Consider the following 16,309-nt stretch of genomic DNA (forward strand, 5'->3'; position numbering starts at 1 on the left):
CCATAAGAATTCTTGATTTTATGCTGAGGGGGAGGAGAGATAATACACCTAGCAAGTGACCTCTCTCATGACCCTTCAGCAACTTTTCTAAGCATTTTGCGTGTCTGTGTGTGCATGTGCTTTCATGGTATTTCATCACTAGGCTGGCCACTGCCATTCCTCCACTTCCCTAATCACATAAGAACATGAGAATACATCAGTCAGCATCTATACACAGTTTGTTCTGAACATGTCAAACCAGCTGATTATCTTCCTCCATTCCATGTGGCTTGTTCTTTGGAACAGTCTTCCTCATACTGTTTTTTACCCAGTGAAATATAGTTCCCAGCTTTTCAAGAAGATTGTTAATAAATTCCTTCTTTCTTCTCAGCTACATGGCACTGTTGTGTTTTACATTTTGTGTGTGTATGTGAGTTTAATATTAAAATATACATATTTCCTCTCTCTCTCTCTCTGTGTGTGTGTGTGTGTGTATGAGAAAGAGAGAGATAGAAAGGGCCACCTCCTTCAGTAAGAGGCTAACTAAACGCTTCTGGAATCAATCTTCATAATAAACAAAGCAAGACCACTAAAAGACAATGCTACCTCTTGGGCATGATCAGCACTAAAAAATTTAAGAAGAAATATCACCATAGTAAATTTTCAGCAAATTGCAAATGCCATTGTAATTCTGGATACAAAGGACTATGATCATAAAATGTTACAATTACTCAATATGGACACTTAAAAGAAATTTCAAAGAGATCCTGCATGAGAACTCTGTAAAGTGTACCAACAATCATAACTATAGAATTTCCAAGATAAATGAAATTATCATTATGATTACTTTATCCTGTAATTCCTAGTTTATATGATGTGCCAAAAATACACAAGGAGAACACTCCATTGAGATCTATCATTGAATTAACTCACCTACTTATAGGTTGGCAAAACATTTGGCTAGGTCATTAAAAAGTCTGTCAGGATTCATGGATTCTTATATTAAGAACACCAAACATTTTGTTTCTATGATAAAGGACATTCTACTTAAAAAGGATCAAATCACGGCAAGTATTGATGTCACTTACTTTTTTTATGAATGTTTCCACTGAAGACCCCATAACACTACTGGAAGACAAATTTTCTAGAACAGTCTTGACACTCCTAAATCATATAACATATATCTAGAAACTAACTTTGGCTTAACAATGGGGGGAAACTCTGGCTCCTAAGCTAGCAAATATCTATCTGGAAGCATTTGAAGAAGGAGCTATGGACACTTTCCTGTTAAAACTAAGACTGGAAAAGATACACTGATAATGATGTGGAGTTATTCAGGACACACTCTGGGATTACTTAAACCATCTGAACAACCAACATTCCAAAAATCAAATTCACTGCAGAGTTGGAAACCAATGGTTCTCTTCCTTTTTTAGATTTCAGATTTACTCATTCTTCAGATAGACTGAAGATTGCAATATACAGAAAACCAACCCACACTAACAGATATCTTAATGTTTAATCTCATTATTATTGACCCTCCCCCCTTTCCAAAAACTAAGAATAATATCGATGAGAAACTCAAGCCCATGCTCATTAATGATGAAGAAATAACCAAAGAACAACTGAAATTTCTGTTGGCCGCATTTCAGAAGAGGACTTTGATAAAATGTTACTAAACTTCTATTCCATTCACCAACATGCCATGAGAAATCAATACAGTAGTCTACATTTATCCAACCACAGTGGCAAGGCAATTTGTCGCTCTGATAATTGAGGATTAGGATAAGCGAAGTTCAGTTACATGGTGCTCTACCATAAGCCAGTTGACATACATGGGTCATTTAATTGAAAGACTGTTTTGATTGTCAGATAAAGGGTAAATTATTGTAATGGTGCAATGAAAAGTTATATTTCTTTTCCATACATCGGCTCCATTATAACCAAGTTAGTAAGCTTCTCAAGAAATATAAAATTCAAACCACATTCACACCTCTAATCGAATTACAATCCATGCTTCATTCAGTAAAAGCAAAATACAGCTGCTTGAAATATCTGGATGTTTACTGCCTTTGGTGTAATTATCTCTTATTTTGGCAGAAAAAAAAAAAAATCTATACAACAGTGTATGGAAGAGCATTTTAGAGACATCAATATGAGACATCCATGGCCTCAGCTTTATCCGGTCTTGTCCTAAATTCTGTAGATACTGACAGCAATCAGTCTGCTGGACAAATAGTAAATTGGGACACATCAGAGATCTTATACCAATGCTGTGATGAAATTCAGAGGAAGATCTATGGAAATTATGCTCAACCTTGTTTGTCTGAATGTTGCAACTTATCAGATTGCTATTCAATTAGCTATAGTGAATGTGAGACTACCATGCACATGTTCAGCGATACCAACAGATCTAGAATAGCTTCAAATGAAAGCAGTCCTTTTTTAAAGTAGTGACAGTTAGTATATTTCTAATGGTTACTGGATGTCTCATCTTTCCTTCAGTATTTTTATTCACTGGATGAAGTCCTTGAAAGTAGGATTACACGAGTTGTACTTTTTTAACAGTAAATAGAATATTTTTTGTGTTTCCTCAGGTTTCATAGTCATAAAACTATTAATATATAAGTAGAGCTAATGCCATAGTCTCTTACAGAATGGAAGATAAAAAATTAGTAAAACAGGACTGAGGTACAAATGCAGGAAAGATTCAGTGAATGACTAAAATATGCTTTTCAGTTTGACAGGAGTGTATTAGAACAATGGTTGGCAAACTGCAACCTGCAGGTCTGATTCAGTCCACTGCCAATTATCATACAACTCATGAGCTAAGGATTGTTTTTAAATGAATTTTGTGACAGAAGCAAGAAATTGCTGATTCACCATCCAAAGAGTAGTGTTAATATGATGGTGCCATACCCATTCATTTGCATATTGTCTATGACTGCTTTTGTGCCCCATGTAGTTGTGCATTCACCAACATTTGCACTCTTGAAGCCACTTGCACTCACAGTGCTAACACAGCATGATTTAAGTTCCACACATTTCTTAGTTGCACACATCACAAGTTTAAATTATGAATATTGGTACATGTTTGTTTATATGTTGTTAATAAATTTTTTACATAAAAAATTTTTACATTTTGTTAATAAAAAATGTGTAATTTTTTTGTTTTCTATCTTATATAAGTAAACATGATATCTTCAATTTTATTTCTTGGCCTGTGAAGTCTAAAATTTTTATTATCTAGTCCTTCTCAAAAAACGTTTGCAGACCTCTGCTTTAGAAAATGGAAAATTTAACAACTCATCAAATTATAGACAATCCAGGTCTCTAATTTGATAAGTTGTTAAATTTCAAATTTAGAAAGAAGCTGCTGATGAGAAACTAGTTATGAAATCTTGTGTCAGACTCATAATCACTCCTTAAATATATAGATGATTATGAGATATTTTGTATGATACCATCAAAGAAAATTAACAGGAAAAATCACAAGTGGATATTTTTCTTCCTACAACCATGCTTGCAGAATTGATGGCACACAGGTTCCAAGTTGACAATTGGCAATCTGAATTAACCATTCTGACCTGTTAGTAATCTTTTGCTTCATGCCCAATTATGAAGAAATGCTGCTGCACACAACTGCTGTTGGCTAAGTGATATTAACACATGTATTTTGATTGAATGATTTAAAATCAAAGGCAGAATAAAAACATTGGATTAATTAAAAATTACATTTAAAACAAGAATTTAGTGTAATTATTTTTAATTTATACATTAGGTCAAATAAGCCTCTAATAATATAGTGGTAATTTCTGTCGTTTTTAACTTCTGTAGAAGGAAAAATCTTAAATTTGAATTCTAGTTACTGCTAAAAGAATTTTCTATAGGCCTTTTTTCATATAATCCAGAGTTAATCAATCTAGTACATGCAAATGAAGTCTTTTCTCCCTCCCCCCTCCTGGAAGAAACTCTGGGTTCTTAATGCCACAACTCAGTGCATGCACACACCATATATGTACAAATAAATACTGGTTAGGATGAGAAACTTTACCATGTCATCTAGCATATTGTGGGAATGCACTTGACCTCATTGGCTTTTCTAAATTTAATATTTATAGTTAATCCTATCACAGTCTACAGTGTCTTCTAGTTGTGCATGTTTTATGGCTGGTTTGTCTTAATAGCAGTGGTGTGTGTGTGGGGGGAGACCTGCCACTCTGAGATCAGCTCTCACTTCTGAAAAGCTGTTATAAAAGTTGCTCAAGATGCAGACAAGAATCCAACTTAGTTCTTTCTACCCAATGAGCAAATGTCATTCCAACTGTGCTATGGATGCGCGTCATTAAATCTGGATAGGTACTTTTTTGTGTGTTTATGATTGTCCTTTTTTCTACTATGTATGCGTGCATGTTAAATAACCTAATTTTAATACTTATATAATTATTATTTGCTTCTAGGTAGCTATGGTGGAAGTTCAGCTCAGCAAAAAAGCACCAGAAGAATTACTGATTGCATTCAGCATATGTACAACTCTTTTAGTGGCTGTTCACATGTTGGCACTCTTGATTTCGACATGTATACTTCCAAATATTGAAAGTGTGACTAGTGTACATGGTTTTGCAGCAATTTCTGAATCGCCTCATGAAAAAATGCATTATTATATCGAAACTGCATGGGCTTTCTCCACCGTGTTTGGTATTCTTCTTTTTCTGTTTGAAATTGCAATTTTGTGTTGGGTTAAGTTTTATGATTATAGTTATAATGCTGCACTTTCTGCAACCATTATTCTTATTCCAGTTGTCATCTTGTTTTTAGCTTTTGCCGTGCACTTTTATCGCAAATTAGTTGCACATAAATATGAACGTTCAGCTGATGGTATAAGAGAATTGGAGTCTATGGTGACACAGCTTCATTATGATGACTCAGATTTATGTACTAACCAAAGAAATGTACTTAATGTTTAGATTAAGTGCACATTCACTTGCAACAAAATTAATGTCACTTGGACTTCCAAAGATCTTCAGGCCTGTTAATATTTAATATTGCAATACCAAACATGTTTCAGTCTACATTCTGAAACAAAGCACCAGAATACTCAGGTAATTCAGAAGTATGATTATCTATGTCATAAACAAGGACTCTGTTTTAAAATTTGTGTGCACTGGTCACTTTTTGAACAACAAACTTATATTGTGCTACAGTGTAGAAAAAGGTAAGATTATACCTTTTTTTTTGACACAGGGAGAGAGAAGAAAACATACAACCTGAAGAGTAGTTACTGTTGCTTTTTAATATTCAACTAAATGGGTGATGTTTATGTATACATATTACATTTGAATGCCGATGAGTTTCACATTTGTTAATATTTAAGACTGAGTGATACCTTTACCTCATATGAGAAATGACAAAGTTCCACTTTCAGAATAGCTTGGTTTCTATTTACAGTATTAATAGAAACAAAAACTTGTGTTTGCTCCCAAGGGCATAATAGAAAGATCTCTTTCTATTATAACCCAGTCATAATATTATATAAGACAAAGTAAATTTGTAAAATAAAATAAATAATAATAAGGAACAAAGTTCATTTTACAAAATAAAACTGTGTGAAATGTGTATATTACAAAGTAATAGATATGCTAACCACATTTTGAAACAAAAGTCTAATTTAATAAAATACAAGGAATTATAATGGAATGTACTTCACAATACATTTTCTGTCGTTCGTATCATTATTTTTAGTAATTTTCAAATAAATGGCATACTTCATCCCAAAAATATATCTTGAATCATTATACCTTTTGTGATTCAGCAATTTTCAGAAAATACATACATGCTTCTTCTTCAACCTTATCTGGATCTACTAAGGTACACTGGGGGTGGAAAAAAGTTAGTTTATTAAATAAAATTCAAGAAATGTATATGCTGTATTCTTCAGAAATATGAAATCACATTTATTCTGTTTATACCAATGATAATGACTTCAAAGATTGTGAAGACCTAGTTTTGAATCCTAACAACACATTATCTGTGTTCTTTTTTTTTTTTTTCAACAAAGACGAGTCTGAGAAAAGCAAATACAGGTAACCCTCGTATAACGTGGTACTTATACAACGCAGTTTCGATATAACGCGGTCTACAAATTGTAGTATCCCTTGTTCAACGTGGTTTCGATATAACGCGGGTCTACAATTTCTAGTAACCCTTTATTTTTTTTTTCATATTTTTCACCGGGACTTAAAAATCAAATTTTATCTTCGTTAAATTTGTGTCTGCCCGTATCGTGCAAGTAGTTATAAGTATCGAATTTAGTTTTATTGCATCACTGAATAAGGTACTGTACAGAGGCTTTTGCAGTCTGTGTCATTCTCAACAAATAGTGCAATTAGAGACAGATGGAATAGAAACGGTGCTAAGTAATAAATCACATGTCCCTTCTCACAGAAACTATGCTGTATAGACTTAAGTAAAACCATATATTGCCGAAACACAGTATCTAACTAAAAACTATTATCAAATTTTTCAATTATGAAATAAGTGTTTGTTTTATTGCATTTGAAATTCTCGATGTCATTATGACAGCTCACAAAGGCTAACTTAAAATAAAAGACTACCAAGAATTGAAACATGCCATATAATGAATATGTGAGTTCGCCTGCCACCTCAAACGCAAACAACAAGCCATAAAATTCAACCAAGGGTTGAAATGTTTGTGTGAGCTGAGCCAGTCAGTAATGATAAGTTCCATTCAGAACGATAAATGACACCCTGTTGTGAATGTGTTAAAACTAATAGTGAATGTTGTATGACAGTTTCAGATGTTATGGAATTCGATTGAAGAGAATTAGCATTTCAACTCAATACTTGTCTGTTGCTTTTGTCTTTGGGTCATGTGATCTTTTGTTAATACCACCAATGATATGCATGTCTTTATAGCTGCTGTCTTGTGTAAAACAAAATTCAGCTTGTACGTATTGTAACAATTAAAAAAAAACTTGAATAATTTATAAGCATATAAAAGGATATCGCCTGTAAATCGTTGACATGCCAGCAAAATTCTCAGACATGCAACCTCTGGCACAAGTGCCATAATGTTCGCCATCTAGGGTTTACTGTATAAAGTGTTTATTGTTAAAAATTGTCTTCGTTTACTGCCAGGAAAATGCATTTAAAATCATAAATGTGTTATTCTCAAGCTGAGCAGTTTATATTCTGGTGAGTTACATACATATGAGAATATGAGAATTATACAAATGATATCCAAGAGATTTCAAGTGGTGACGACCTCCAGCCACTTAAAGAACATCTACAAAATATTATTTCTGAAGACAGTGATGATGATTAAAATATGCGCTTTATTTTATTGTGTCTAAAACAGTTATGCATTATGTGCAATGAAATTTATGTTTTATACTACGTATTTGTCTCATAGTTTGTTTTCTTAACTTACATGAATTACATTAATTAAATAAAAATATTGTTTTTGTTGGATATATCATTGTTGTTTATATAATTAAAAAAAAAACGATTTCGGAACCTAACCCTACTTTTTCTATGTGATCTAAGTCTCGTATAACGTGATTTATATAACGCGGCATTTCTACGGAACCTAACATCCGCATTATACGAGGGTTACCTGTACTGTATTATAATAAATATATTATTATATATTTCTATGATAAATACAAAAAATGCACAGTAACAGACATGCTTCACACCCATCATTTACAAGACAAGTCGAGTCAAAACCATTACCTTAAAGATGCCACATCAGAAGCAAAAACTTATTCTGGGAATCAGTGTACACTCTACTGAATATTTCTAATTTAAATAACTTTGACTGCAAGAAACTGCTAAAGATCTGGGATTTTGCCATTCTCATACAAAAGCAATGCTCTTCCCTTGACTGCATGTAGAGGAGTTAGTACAGTGTATTAATGTTAGCACTATTTCCAAGCTGCTATGGGGTCAGAAGACTATAGGTAGGCCATGATTCTGACCTCAGTGTTGCTAACGTTAATTCCTTTCTAGAAGATTTGAATATGCTTTTAGCGTAGAAAAATGAGTGGGACTGCAATTTTAATAAATTTAATTTTAATAAGTACAAGGAGTTGCATTTTGGAATGCAGAGATATAAGGCTTTGTACTGTATTGATGGGAACTATACTGCAAGAAGTGGATGAGATTCGAGATCTGGCCAGGTTAGAGAGGAATCTTGAGATTTTATACATGGTACTGCCTATAGAATCTGCTGTAGGTCTGAGTGGACAGTTACTATATAATTTTGGTGAGCCATATATTCTATGGGGGGGTCTTGCATGTTCTGAGTCTTTTAATGGTTTCTTGATCTATGGATGTTGTTTTATCCAATGACTTGAGTTTATTGAGTTGACTTTTGGTAGGATCTGTGTGAAGCTGGGAGTATGTATTCTGATCACAAAGTAATTTCATTGGCAACTCAGCTTTTTCGATAAAAAAAAATTCCATAGAATTTCTTGCAAGAATAAAAGACATAAAACTAATCTAGACATGTTGGTAAACTTTAACATTGTTTCTCTTTTCACTCCTCACAAACAGACAATAGAATTTATAGCCCAGAAATTACCATCAGACATAGTGGACTTATTCAAATTTACAATTACATCTGGTTACTTCATGTGGAAGGAACTGCATTGGACTCACCACTATCACCTAACATAGCCAACTTTTCTCTTGAACACCTGGAAGAAAGAATTTTCTCTCTTGATCCAAACCTAACAATTTAGCTGTGGTACATTGATGACATCTTCCTGGTTTGAAGTTGCACAGAACCAGAACTGCAGTCATTTCTACAAAAAATCAACACCCTACATCATATTAAGTTCACACTAGAAAAAGAATCATCAAAACGAATTTCCTTTCTAGATGTCCACATTCAACGTAAACAAGATGGATCCATTTCCACTTCTGTCGACTGACTTTTACAGGTCGCTGTATCCATAATACATCAGCCCACTATCCATCTTAAAAATTTGGCACCATGAAATCCTTAGTATCTAGATCACACAAGATTTGTTTACCAAAGAATCTCTTAACAAGAACTTGAAACTATCAAACAGCCTTACTAAATGGTTATAATCCAAGAATAACTCAAAATATAAATATAGACTCTTCCATACAGCAATCCAGACAAGAAGTCCACAGAGCTTTTTTACCATATATTAAAGGCATCTCTGAATGGGTGACAAAAATTATGAAAAAATATAAACTCATCGCTATTTATGAACCCATCGGCTAAATTCTTAACCTTCTACCTTCTACAAAAGACAAACTCTCACCATTGATACTACCTAGCATGTACAAAGTACTGTGTTCATGCAACTTGTCTATTATGGATAAACAGGAACATCAGGATCACATTCAGCTTATCAAACCTCACAAAACTGGCTTGGCACATGAGATTGAAAACAAGAGCCACAGGATCAATGGGAAAAATGCCATAGATTTATATATAAATGTGGACTTTTATACAAAGAAAGTGCTGAAGCCCAACTTCATTGACTTAACCTCGATCCTAATGATTGCTTTACTATTCCTCAAGTGTGAGAAATTATCATCCTTAACTGTAATAAATAAATTTGTAATCTCAATTTTTTTTTTTTCCAGCCCAATAGTTTTAACGTATGAACACGTGACTGTATACATAGAGGGATTCCAATTTAATTTATGTGCTCTACTGTTTTTTATTCAAGTTCCTTATTTGTTTTGTTCACACTGATGTCTTACAATATCTAAGACAAAATATCTGGATAATAAATTAACTTTTACTAAGGTACATGTGTCATTCTGTAGTTAAAATCTTTATAATCACTCCAGAGATACTGATAGGTCAATAATTAAACACATCAGTACTGGCATGATCCTTGTGTAATGGGATTATCATACATTCTTTCTATTCCTGTGGGATCTTTCCAGAGATAAGACTCAAATTATACATACATTCTGATATTGTATCTGTCCCTATTGCCGAATTCTTATCCAGGTTATGCACCAGCTCTAGAATCTCCTTTTTGTGCACTTTTATCTCTTCATCCAATATAGTGGTAGCATTGTGCAATATGTTACATACACCAGGTTATGATGAATTTTGGCAAAGTGAGCACTCATTGTTTGAACTATTGCATCTGCTTCTCTTATGAAGGTACCATCTACATTCAGTAAAGTTATACATCCACATTCATTCTTTCTTTCTTTTACTTGCACCATAATGATAAAATTCTTTTGGGTTGCCTTTAGCCTGTGCAGCCAATTTCTTTTCATACTCCAACTTACAGTGCTTTCCATACCTCGTAACTTTTCTGGCCTGAGCTTTTATACATTTCATAACTCCTCTCAGAATAATCCTTCCACATCATCTTATGGATATCTTGTTTAATGAGATTGCACACCCATTTCACTCCAGTCTTATTTGTTCTTCAAACTGTAGGGACACGTTCAGATACTGCATCATTTAAGATCTTTTCAAAGCTTCTCATGCATTAATGATATCCTTCCCACTCAGTTACTGATGCTATGGAACCAAAGAGAGAGAGAACCAAAGAAAGTATGAGTGTGTCATAATGTCCAGATTTGTAGTTCTGCATATAACATCTCTTGATTGGAACATCCATATAGTTGGCTAATTCTCAGATCATTACAGCATGATCACTATCATCAACTGGTGGCAAAATAGTCATATCCTTACCCAAGGCACCTTCTAATGCTATAATCAAATCTAACACTCTTTGTCCTTGAGTTCCTTCTTTCCCATGCTGCTTAAGAAAGTTGTCTCGTAACAGCTCATTAAATTCTCTTTTGTTCTTTTAAGTTTTCTCAGCTACCCAATCAATACTCAGACAGTTTAAGATGCCCATAATAGTTATTCATTTGGTACTCATCAGGATAATTTGGCAAGGTATTTTTTCATCTCCAGCAAAAGTACTGCCAGGTCTGTAGCAGCACACCAGATAGCCTCGAACTCAGTGCTGCATGTGACATTATTACTGTTATTGCATTGTGTTTCTGTCCTAACTGGTAAAGTCATTTGATATGATATGATTAGTAGGACTTCCATCCTCTCCTATCTCTTTGTGATTCCTAAAAATGCTATATTCTTTGTACTTGATTCCAGTTACAACATCTGACTCTGAAAGCCAGGTTTCAGTAATTCTAAAAATTTTAAGCCATAATGTAGTTTGCCAAAGCAACAAACTCAATCACTTTGTTTCTAATGCTCATGGTATTTGTGTATAGACATAACAAGTTACCTTTTTGCTTTTTTTTTTTTTTTATCCTTTAATATACAGTTTGCTTGGCCCAGTTGAGCAACTTTCTCTTTTCTCTCCCCAGACACACTCAAAATGCCTGAACCCAAAGCATAGTCCATCTCTTCAGCAGATTCATAACCATGCTCATTGACATTCGTATTACTACATCTGCACATATAGCTGAAGTTACATACACATCTTCAGCGTTTCTCCCAAAATGGGCTAGTTTCTCTGACTCTGTATCAAATGCCATTCTAATAAATAATTTCTCTAGGCACCTGATGCCAAATCCATTCAAGTGAAGGCCATTCCTTTTATGTCTTTTCTACCATCAAACTCATCCCACATCCAAAAATTCACACCCATTTTTCCTACATAGCATGCATATTGAATCATATCCAGCCAATAGGTTGTGGGTTTGAATGCTGCATAGGCATGGATGTTTGTTAAGGCCTGCTCTGGATGAGCTACTATAGCTTGTTAAATTTATAAGGCTTGTCTTTTAATAATAAAAAAAATAGATAACTAAAAAAAAAGTTCCCTTTGGCTTTGTTGTTGCCATTGACACCATTCCCAAAGCCCTGTCTTGGTAATTTACACTTCCAGCCTCACCATATAATTTTGGTTTTCATACTTAGACACTTTTCAGCAGCACCTGGCTTCATACTGCCATTTTCACTGAAATACAGGCTATCTCAAGTTAAAAAACTGTTTTATCCAGATATTCAACACATTTCTTGATAATACGCTACAATATCCTACATCTCCATACAACAACTATATGGCTACTTTCCAGCATTCTGCTGGAATCAACTCTTTCACTGGTGCCTTCTTTCTTCTCCCTTCCAACAGTCAGACTCTTCTCTAAATGCCCTATCTCACACTGCCTTAATTTATTCCTCAATCTCACTGATTCACTTTTTATTCATTTCATGCCATTTAACCACCTTTGTTACCACTCAGCATCTGTCATTTCATTTTCCTCTCTTTTTACCAGTTTCCAACTGTCTCATTCATCAAGATCATACCATGTACACAATCTTTTTTTTTATTTTATTATTATGATTATTATAGGTACGTAAGTTGACATAATTCAAAAAATTTATCAGATATAAAATTTTTGTCTATGTATTATAGGTCTCTTCAGTACATTGAAAATAAATGCAATATAAAATTACAATTAAGGAATCGTTTTCAAAAAATGTCACTATCTATAGTTTTTTATACAAATTCCTGATTATTATTATTTTTTTTTTAATTGAGAATTTTACTGACCATTTGTTGTATTACCACTATAGTGGCACTTTTTGAAAATGATTCTTTAATTGTAATTTTATTTAGGAGAGGAAAGATTAGTAAAACAAGTGTTCTCTGCCAGGGGCAAGAAAAAGACCAAGATATAGGTGGATCGATATGGTAAAAAGTGCTTTAGAAAATAGAAATATAAGATCTGATAATGTTGGGGTCTTTACAGGTAACAGATTGATTTGGAGGAAAATTGTAGATAGGAAGTTAGTGATGATATAAATTTTTCATGTAGTACTATCATATCCTATACACCCCTTGAGGGTACATGTCAGGAATTTGATGATGTGCTCTATTTTCAGTGTACTGAAGATGCCTATGATACATTAACGAAAATTTTACATCAATTTTACATCTTACACGAAATATCTGTACTTTCATTTCATTAAAGTGAATTATTGTGTTAATTGTGTAATTTATTATTATTTAATTTTACATCTTATAAATTTATTCACATAAGTTTTAGTTTCTGTGTTTTATTTTTTGAAATATATTATCTCTCTTTCATTCTTTCTGTGTTTATAACATCAGGCATGTTTTCAATGACTTACTTCAAAAGAAGATCACTCACTTTGCAACTTTCTGACTGCTGAAATACTACTTTCACATCAACATTAACTTCTTACTGATGAGATGAGCACTAATTTTCTGCATTACAGTCGTGTTCCCTGCAGCCACACCTCATTATATTTCACTGCCAGTCACTATCCATCAATTCTGCATTGCATGCTATATGATTTAAACACCCACAGTTTATCCATTAATTCAACATACATAACATACAACACACTTCATAAAAATAGCTGAAGTCAAAGTATGTATCTCATAGAGAGTAAACAGCCACCATCTTGATTCACTCATTCTGCTATAGATCTTAACTCTACAGTTTATAGATATGACTCCCACCCACTGTGGATGAATAAGGTTTCATTCATTTTATTTTATTTTTTAAATATTTTTTACGTAATTCAGAAGTCTTGCTCATGAGGCCAATAAGCAGGTGGTTTCAAACTGGATGATGAAATTCATCTCCAACTTAAAGAAATTATCAAATCAATGTCCATGCAAGGATTCAAAACTGCAGTCTGCTGGCTGGAAAACATGGACAATAAAGCCAACAGTCGAATAATTTATAACTAAACTGAAATACACATGGTACAAGTATAAAACAACTTTCACACACACAAACATCAGATTCCCCATATAATTAACAAAAAAATCTTATTTGTTAAACACAACCTTTTGTAAAAGTGTCCAAATCCTATTAAAATGTGGTGGAGTTGTGTAGTGGAGTACTCTCCCATGGTGTCCAAGGTATCATCAAAGGAGAGCAATCCACCACACAACCTACCATAATCCCATCCATTAAATACATAAAATACATCGTTAAGATATGGCATATCTTAATGGTATATTTTATACATTTAGGAACTCGGCAACTAAACTTCATTTCTGCATTCAATTCGTTGATCAAGAAATGATCAACGAATTGAATGCAGAAAGTTTAGAAAGTATTAAACTTTCTGCAAATGACAAAACAAAAATAATGTATAATACATGACCAAAAAGTCAGTATATATATGGACACAAGGAAATTGGTATAGTAACTTCCAGTGTTTACATATAATTCCACAGTAGAGGTAGGCTGCAAGAAAGAAGTTATAAGAAGAATTCATCTTGACTGGGTAGCCTTTGGAAAACAACATGAAGCACAAGAAAAAGATATCCCAATCTGCCTTTAAAAAAAAAAAAAAAAAAAAAATCGTCTGCAGTTGTATACTTCTTCTAGTCATAATATATAAAACTTTGATTAAACCAACAAGTTGGAGACTACCAAGGAAAATGGAAAAATCACTGCTTGGTATTATATTTCTAGATAGAAAATGCAATATTTTGGATCAGAGCTCAGACTAGAGTGAGAGACATTGGTCATATCAACTTTGTCAGAAAGGAACAAAGTTGATATCTGAATGGTATCCCAGAGATGTTAAGGAGGATGAGATTAAAGAGATGGCCTGAACTTATTGGCATAGAAAAGCTTGAGATAGACAGAATGAAGAGGTTTGAGGGGGGTCTTCATCCTGTAGGGTACAGATGTTGGAAGTTTGTTTTTCACTTGGTCAGACTATAATAAATTTAGTTTAATCCTTTATCCAAGTGTGTGCAAAGTTTGCACCTAAAAGTATCTTCAGGACTGGGGTAAAGTGGTACAACACCGGGCAACTCCTTGCAAAGGTGGAGCAAGCTACCAACACTCCTATCTCAGTATCTCCCATAATGCAAAACACATCTCCTTGCGGATATGTATAATGTTATGCATTAAGGGAAGGGCCACCACCCAGACTAGTTTCGACCTTTATTGAGGTCTCTTCAGTGGGAGCCAGGCCCAAGTTGCATTATGGGAGATACTGAGATAGGAGTGTTGGTAGCTTGCTCCACCTTTGCAAGGAGTCGCCCGTTGTTGTATCACTTTACCCCAATCCTGAAGATACTTTCAGGCACAAACTTTGTTTGCACACACTTGGATAAAGGATTAAACTAAATTTATTATAGTCTGACCAAGTGAAAAACAAACTTCCAACATCTTTCTGTAAATCCAGAGTAATTTAATAAAAAGGTGGCACACCGTTTGGCAGCTCCTATAGGAGGAGATGACCTTGCTAATGCTTCTGCCTTGGTATCTCCACTTGGGCCTGGCTCCCACTGAAGAGACCTCAATAAAGGTCGAAACTAGTCTGGGTGGTGGCCCTTCCCTTAATGCATAACATTAGACATATCTGCAAGGAGATGTGTTTTGCATTATGGGAGATACTGAGATAGGAGTGTTGGTAGCTTGCTTCACTTTTGCAAGGAGTTGCCCGGTGTTGTACCACTTTACCCCAGTCCTGAAGATACTTTCAGATGCAAACTTTGTTTGCACACACTTGGATAAAGGATTAAACTAAATTTATTATAGTAGGGTACAGAAAATGACTGGTGATTCACTTCTGCATTGTGCTTGGCTCTGAACCTTGGGAATGCCTCAGTAAATGGAGGCAAAATGTTGCTAATAAAATATTTTCTGCTTTTACCTGTTGTATTGTCATAAGTCATTAAATCTTCAAAGTAACAAAGGCTTAGTTAACATCTCTTAGGGGTAACAAAAGGTTTTTCTTTCATAAATCAAATCAGTCTATTACCATGTCTTTGATGTACGAGGTGTGGTTATTAAATCACGAGACCAGTTGCAAAAATATGGTTTATTATTACAATAGTACAACTTAATTGTTATTCACTTCAACATACTCCCCTCCTCTATCTATACACTGTTGCATATGAATTTTCCATTGTTGGAAGCAGTGCTGCAAGTCATCAGGTGTTGTCAGCTTCAGTAGCGCTGCTGTTTTCTCCTTTACCTCATCCACTGACTGAAACTGGGTGCCCTTCAATGGGGATTTCAACTTTGGAAAAAGATAAAAGTCACATGGAACTAAGTCTGGCGAGTAAGGTGGATGGTCCAACATTGGGATCTTTTCAGCTAGATACTGCTTTACAGACAGTGCACTATGGGCTGAAGTGTTATCCTGATGGAGAATCCAAGTGTTTTTCCACAGATTGGGTCTCTTCTTTCTTACTCGTTCTCCCAGCTTGGCCAGAACCTCAAGGTAATAATGTTGGTTAACTGTCTAACCCTGTACCCATTCAACCATTATCACACCATTGATATTAAAAAAAAAAAACGATCGGCATTGCCTTCAGTT

The 16,309-nt window shown here is 34.3% G+C and overlaps 2 protein-coding genes across 2 annotated transcripts in view; one reads left to right on the plus strand and one right to left on the minus strand.

Annotated features, from left to right (window-relative positions):
* The window catches only part of LOC150104480 (calcium release-activated calcium channel protein 1-like), a 52,374-nt gene extending 46,682 nt beyond the window's left edge, over positions 1–5,692 (plus strand). The window contains exon 2 of the mRNA XM_090395660.1: positions 4,440–5,692. Within this exon, the coding sequence (XP_090251786.1) occupies positions 4,440–4,946 (507 nt within the window). The 3' untranslated portion in view covers positions 4,947–5,692. The remainder of the gene's footprint in view (positions 1–4,439) is intronic.
* A 58-nt stretch (positions 5,693–5,750) lies between these two features.
* The window catches only part of LOC150104481 (MORN repeat-containing protein 3-like), a 91,048-nt gene continuing 80,489 nt past the window's right edge, over positions 5,751–16,309 (minus strand). Inside the window, exon 3 of the mRNA XM_090395661.1 lies at positions 5,751–5,852. Coding sequence (XP_090251787.1) covers positions 5,772–5,852 — 81 coding nt within the window. The 3' untranslated portion in view covers positions 5,751–5,771. The remainder of the gene's footprint in view (positions 5,853–16,309) is intronic.

This window comes from Typopeltis vanoorti, chromosome 7, assembly GCF_054136105.1.
Source record: "Typopeltis vanoorti isolate ZY-2024b chromosome 7, IOZ_Tvanoo_1.0, whole genome shotgun sequence".
Lineage (NCBI taxonomy): Eukaryota > Metazoa > Arthropoda > Arachnida > Uropygi > Thelyphonidae > Typopeltis > Typopeltis vanoorti.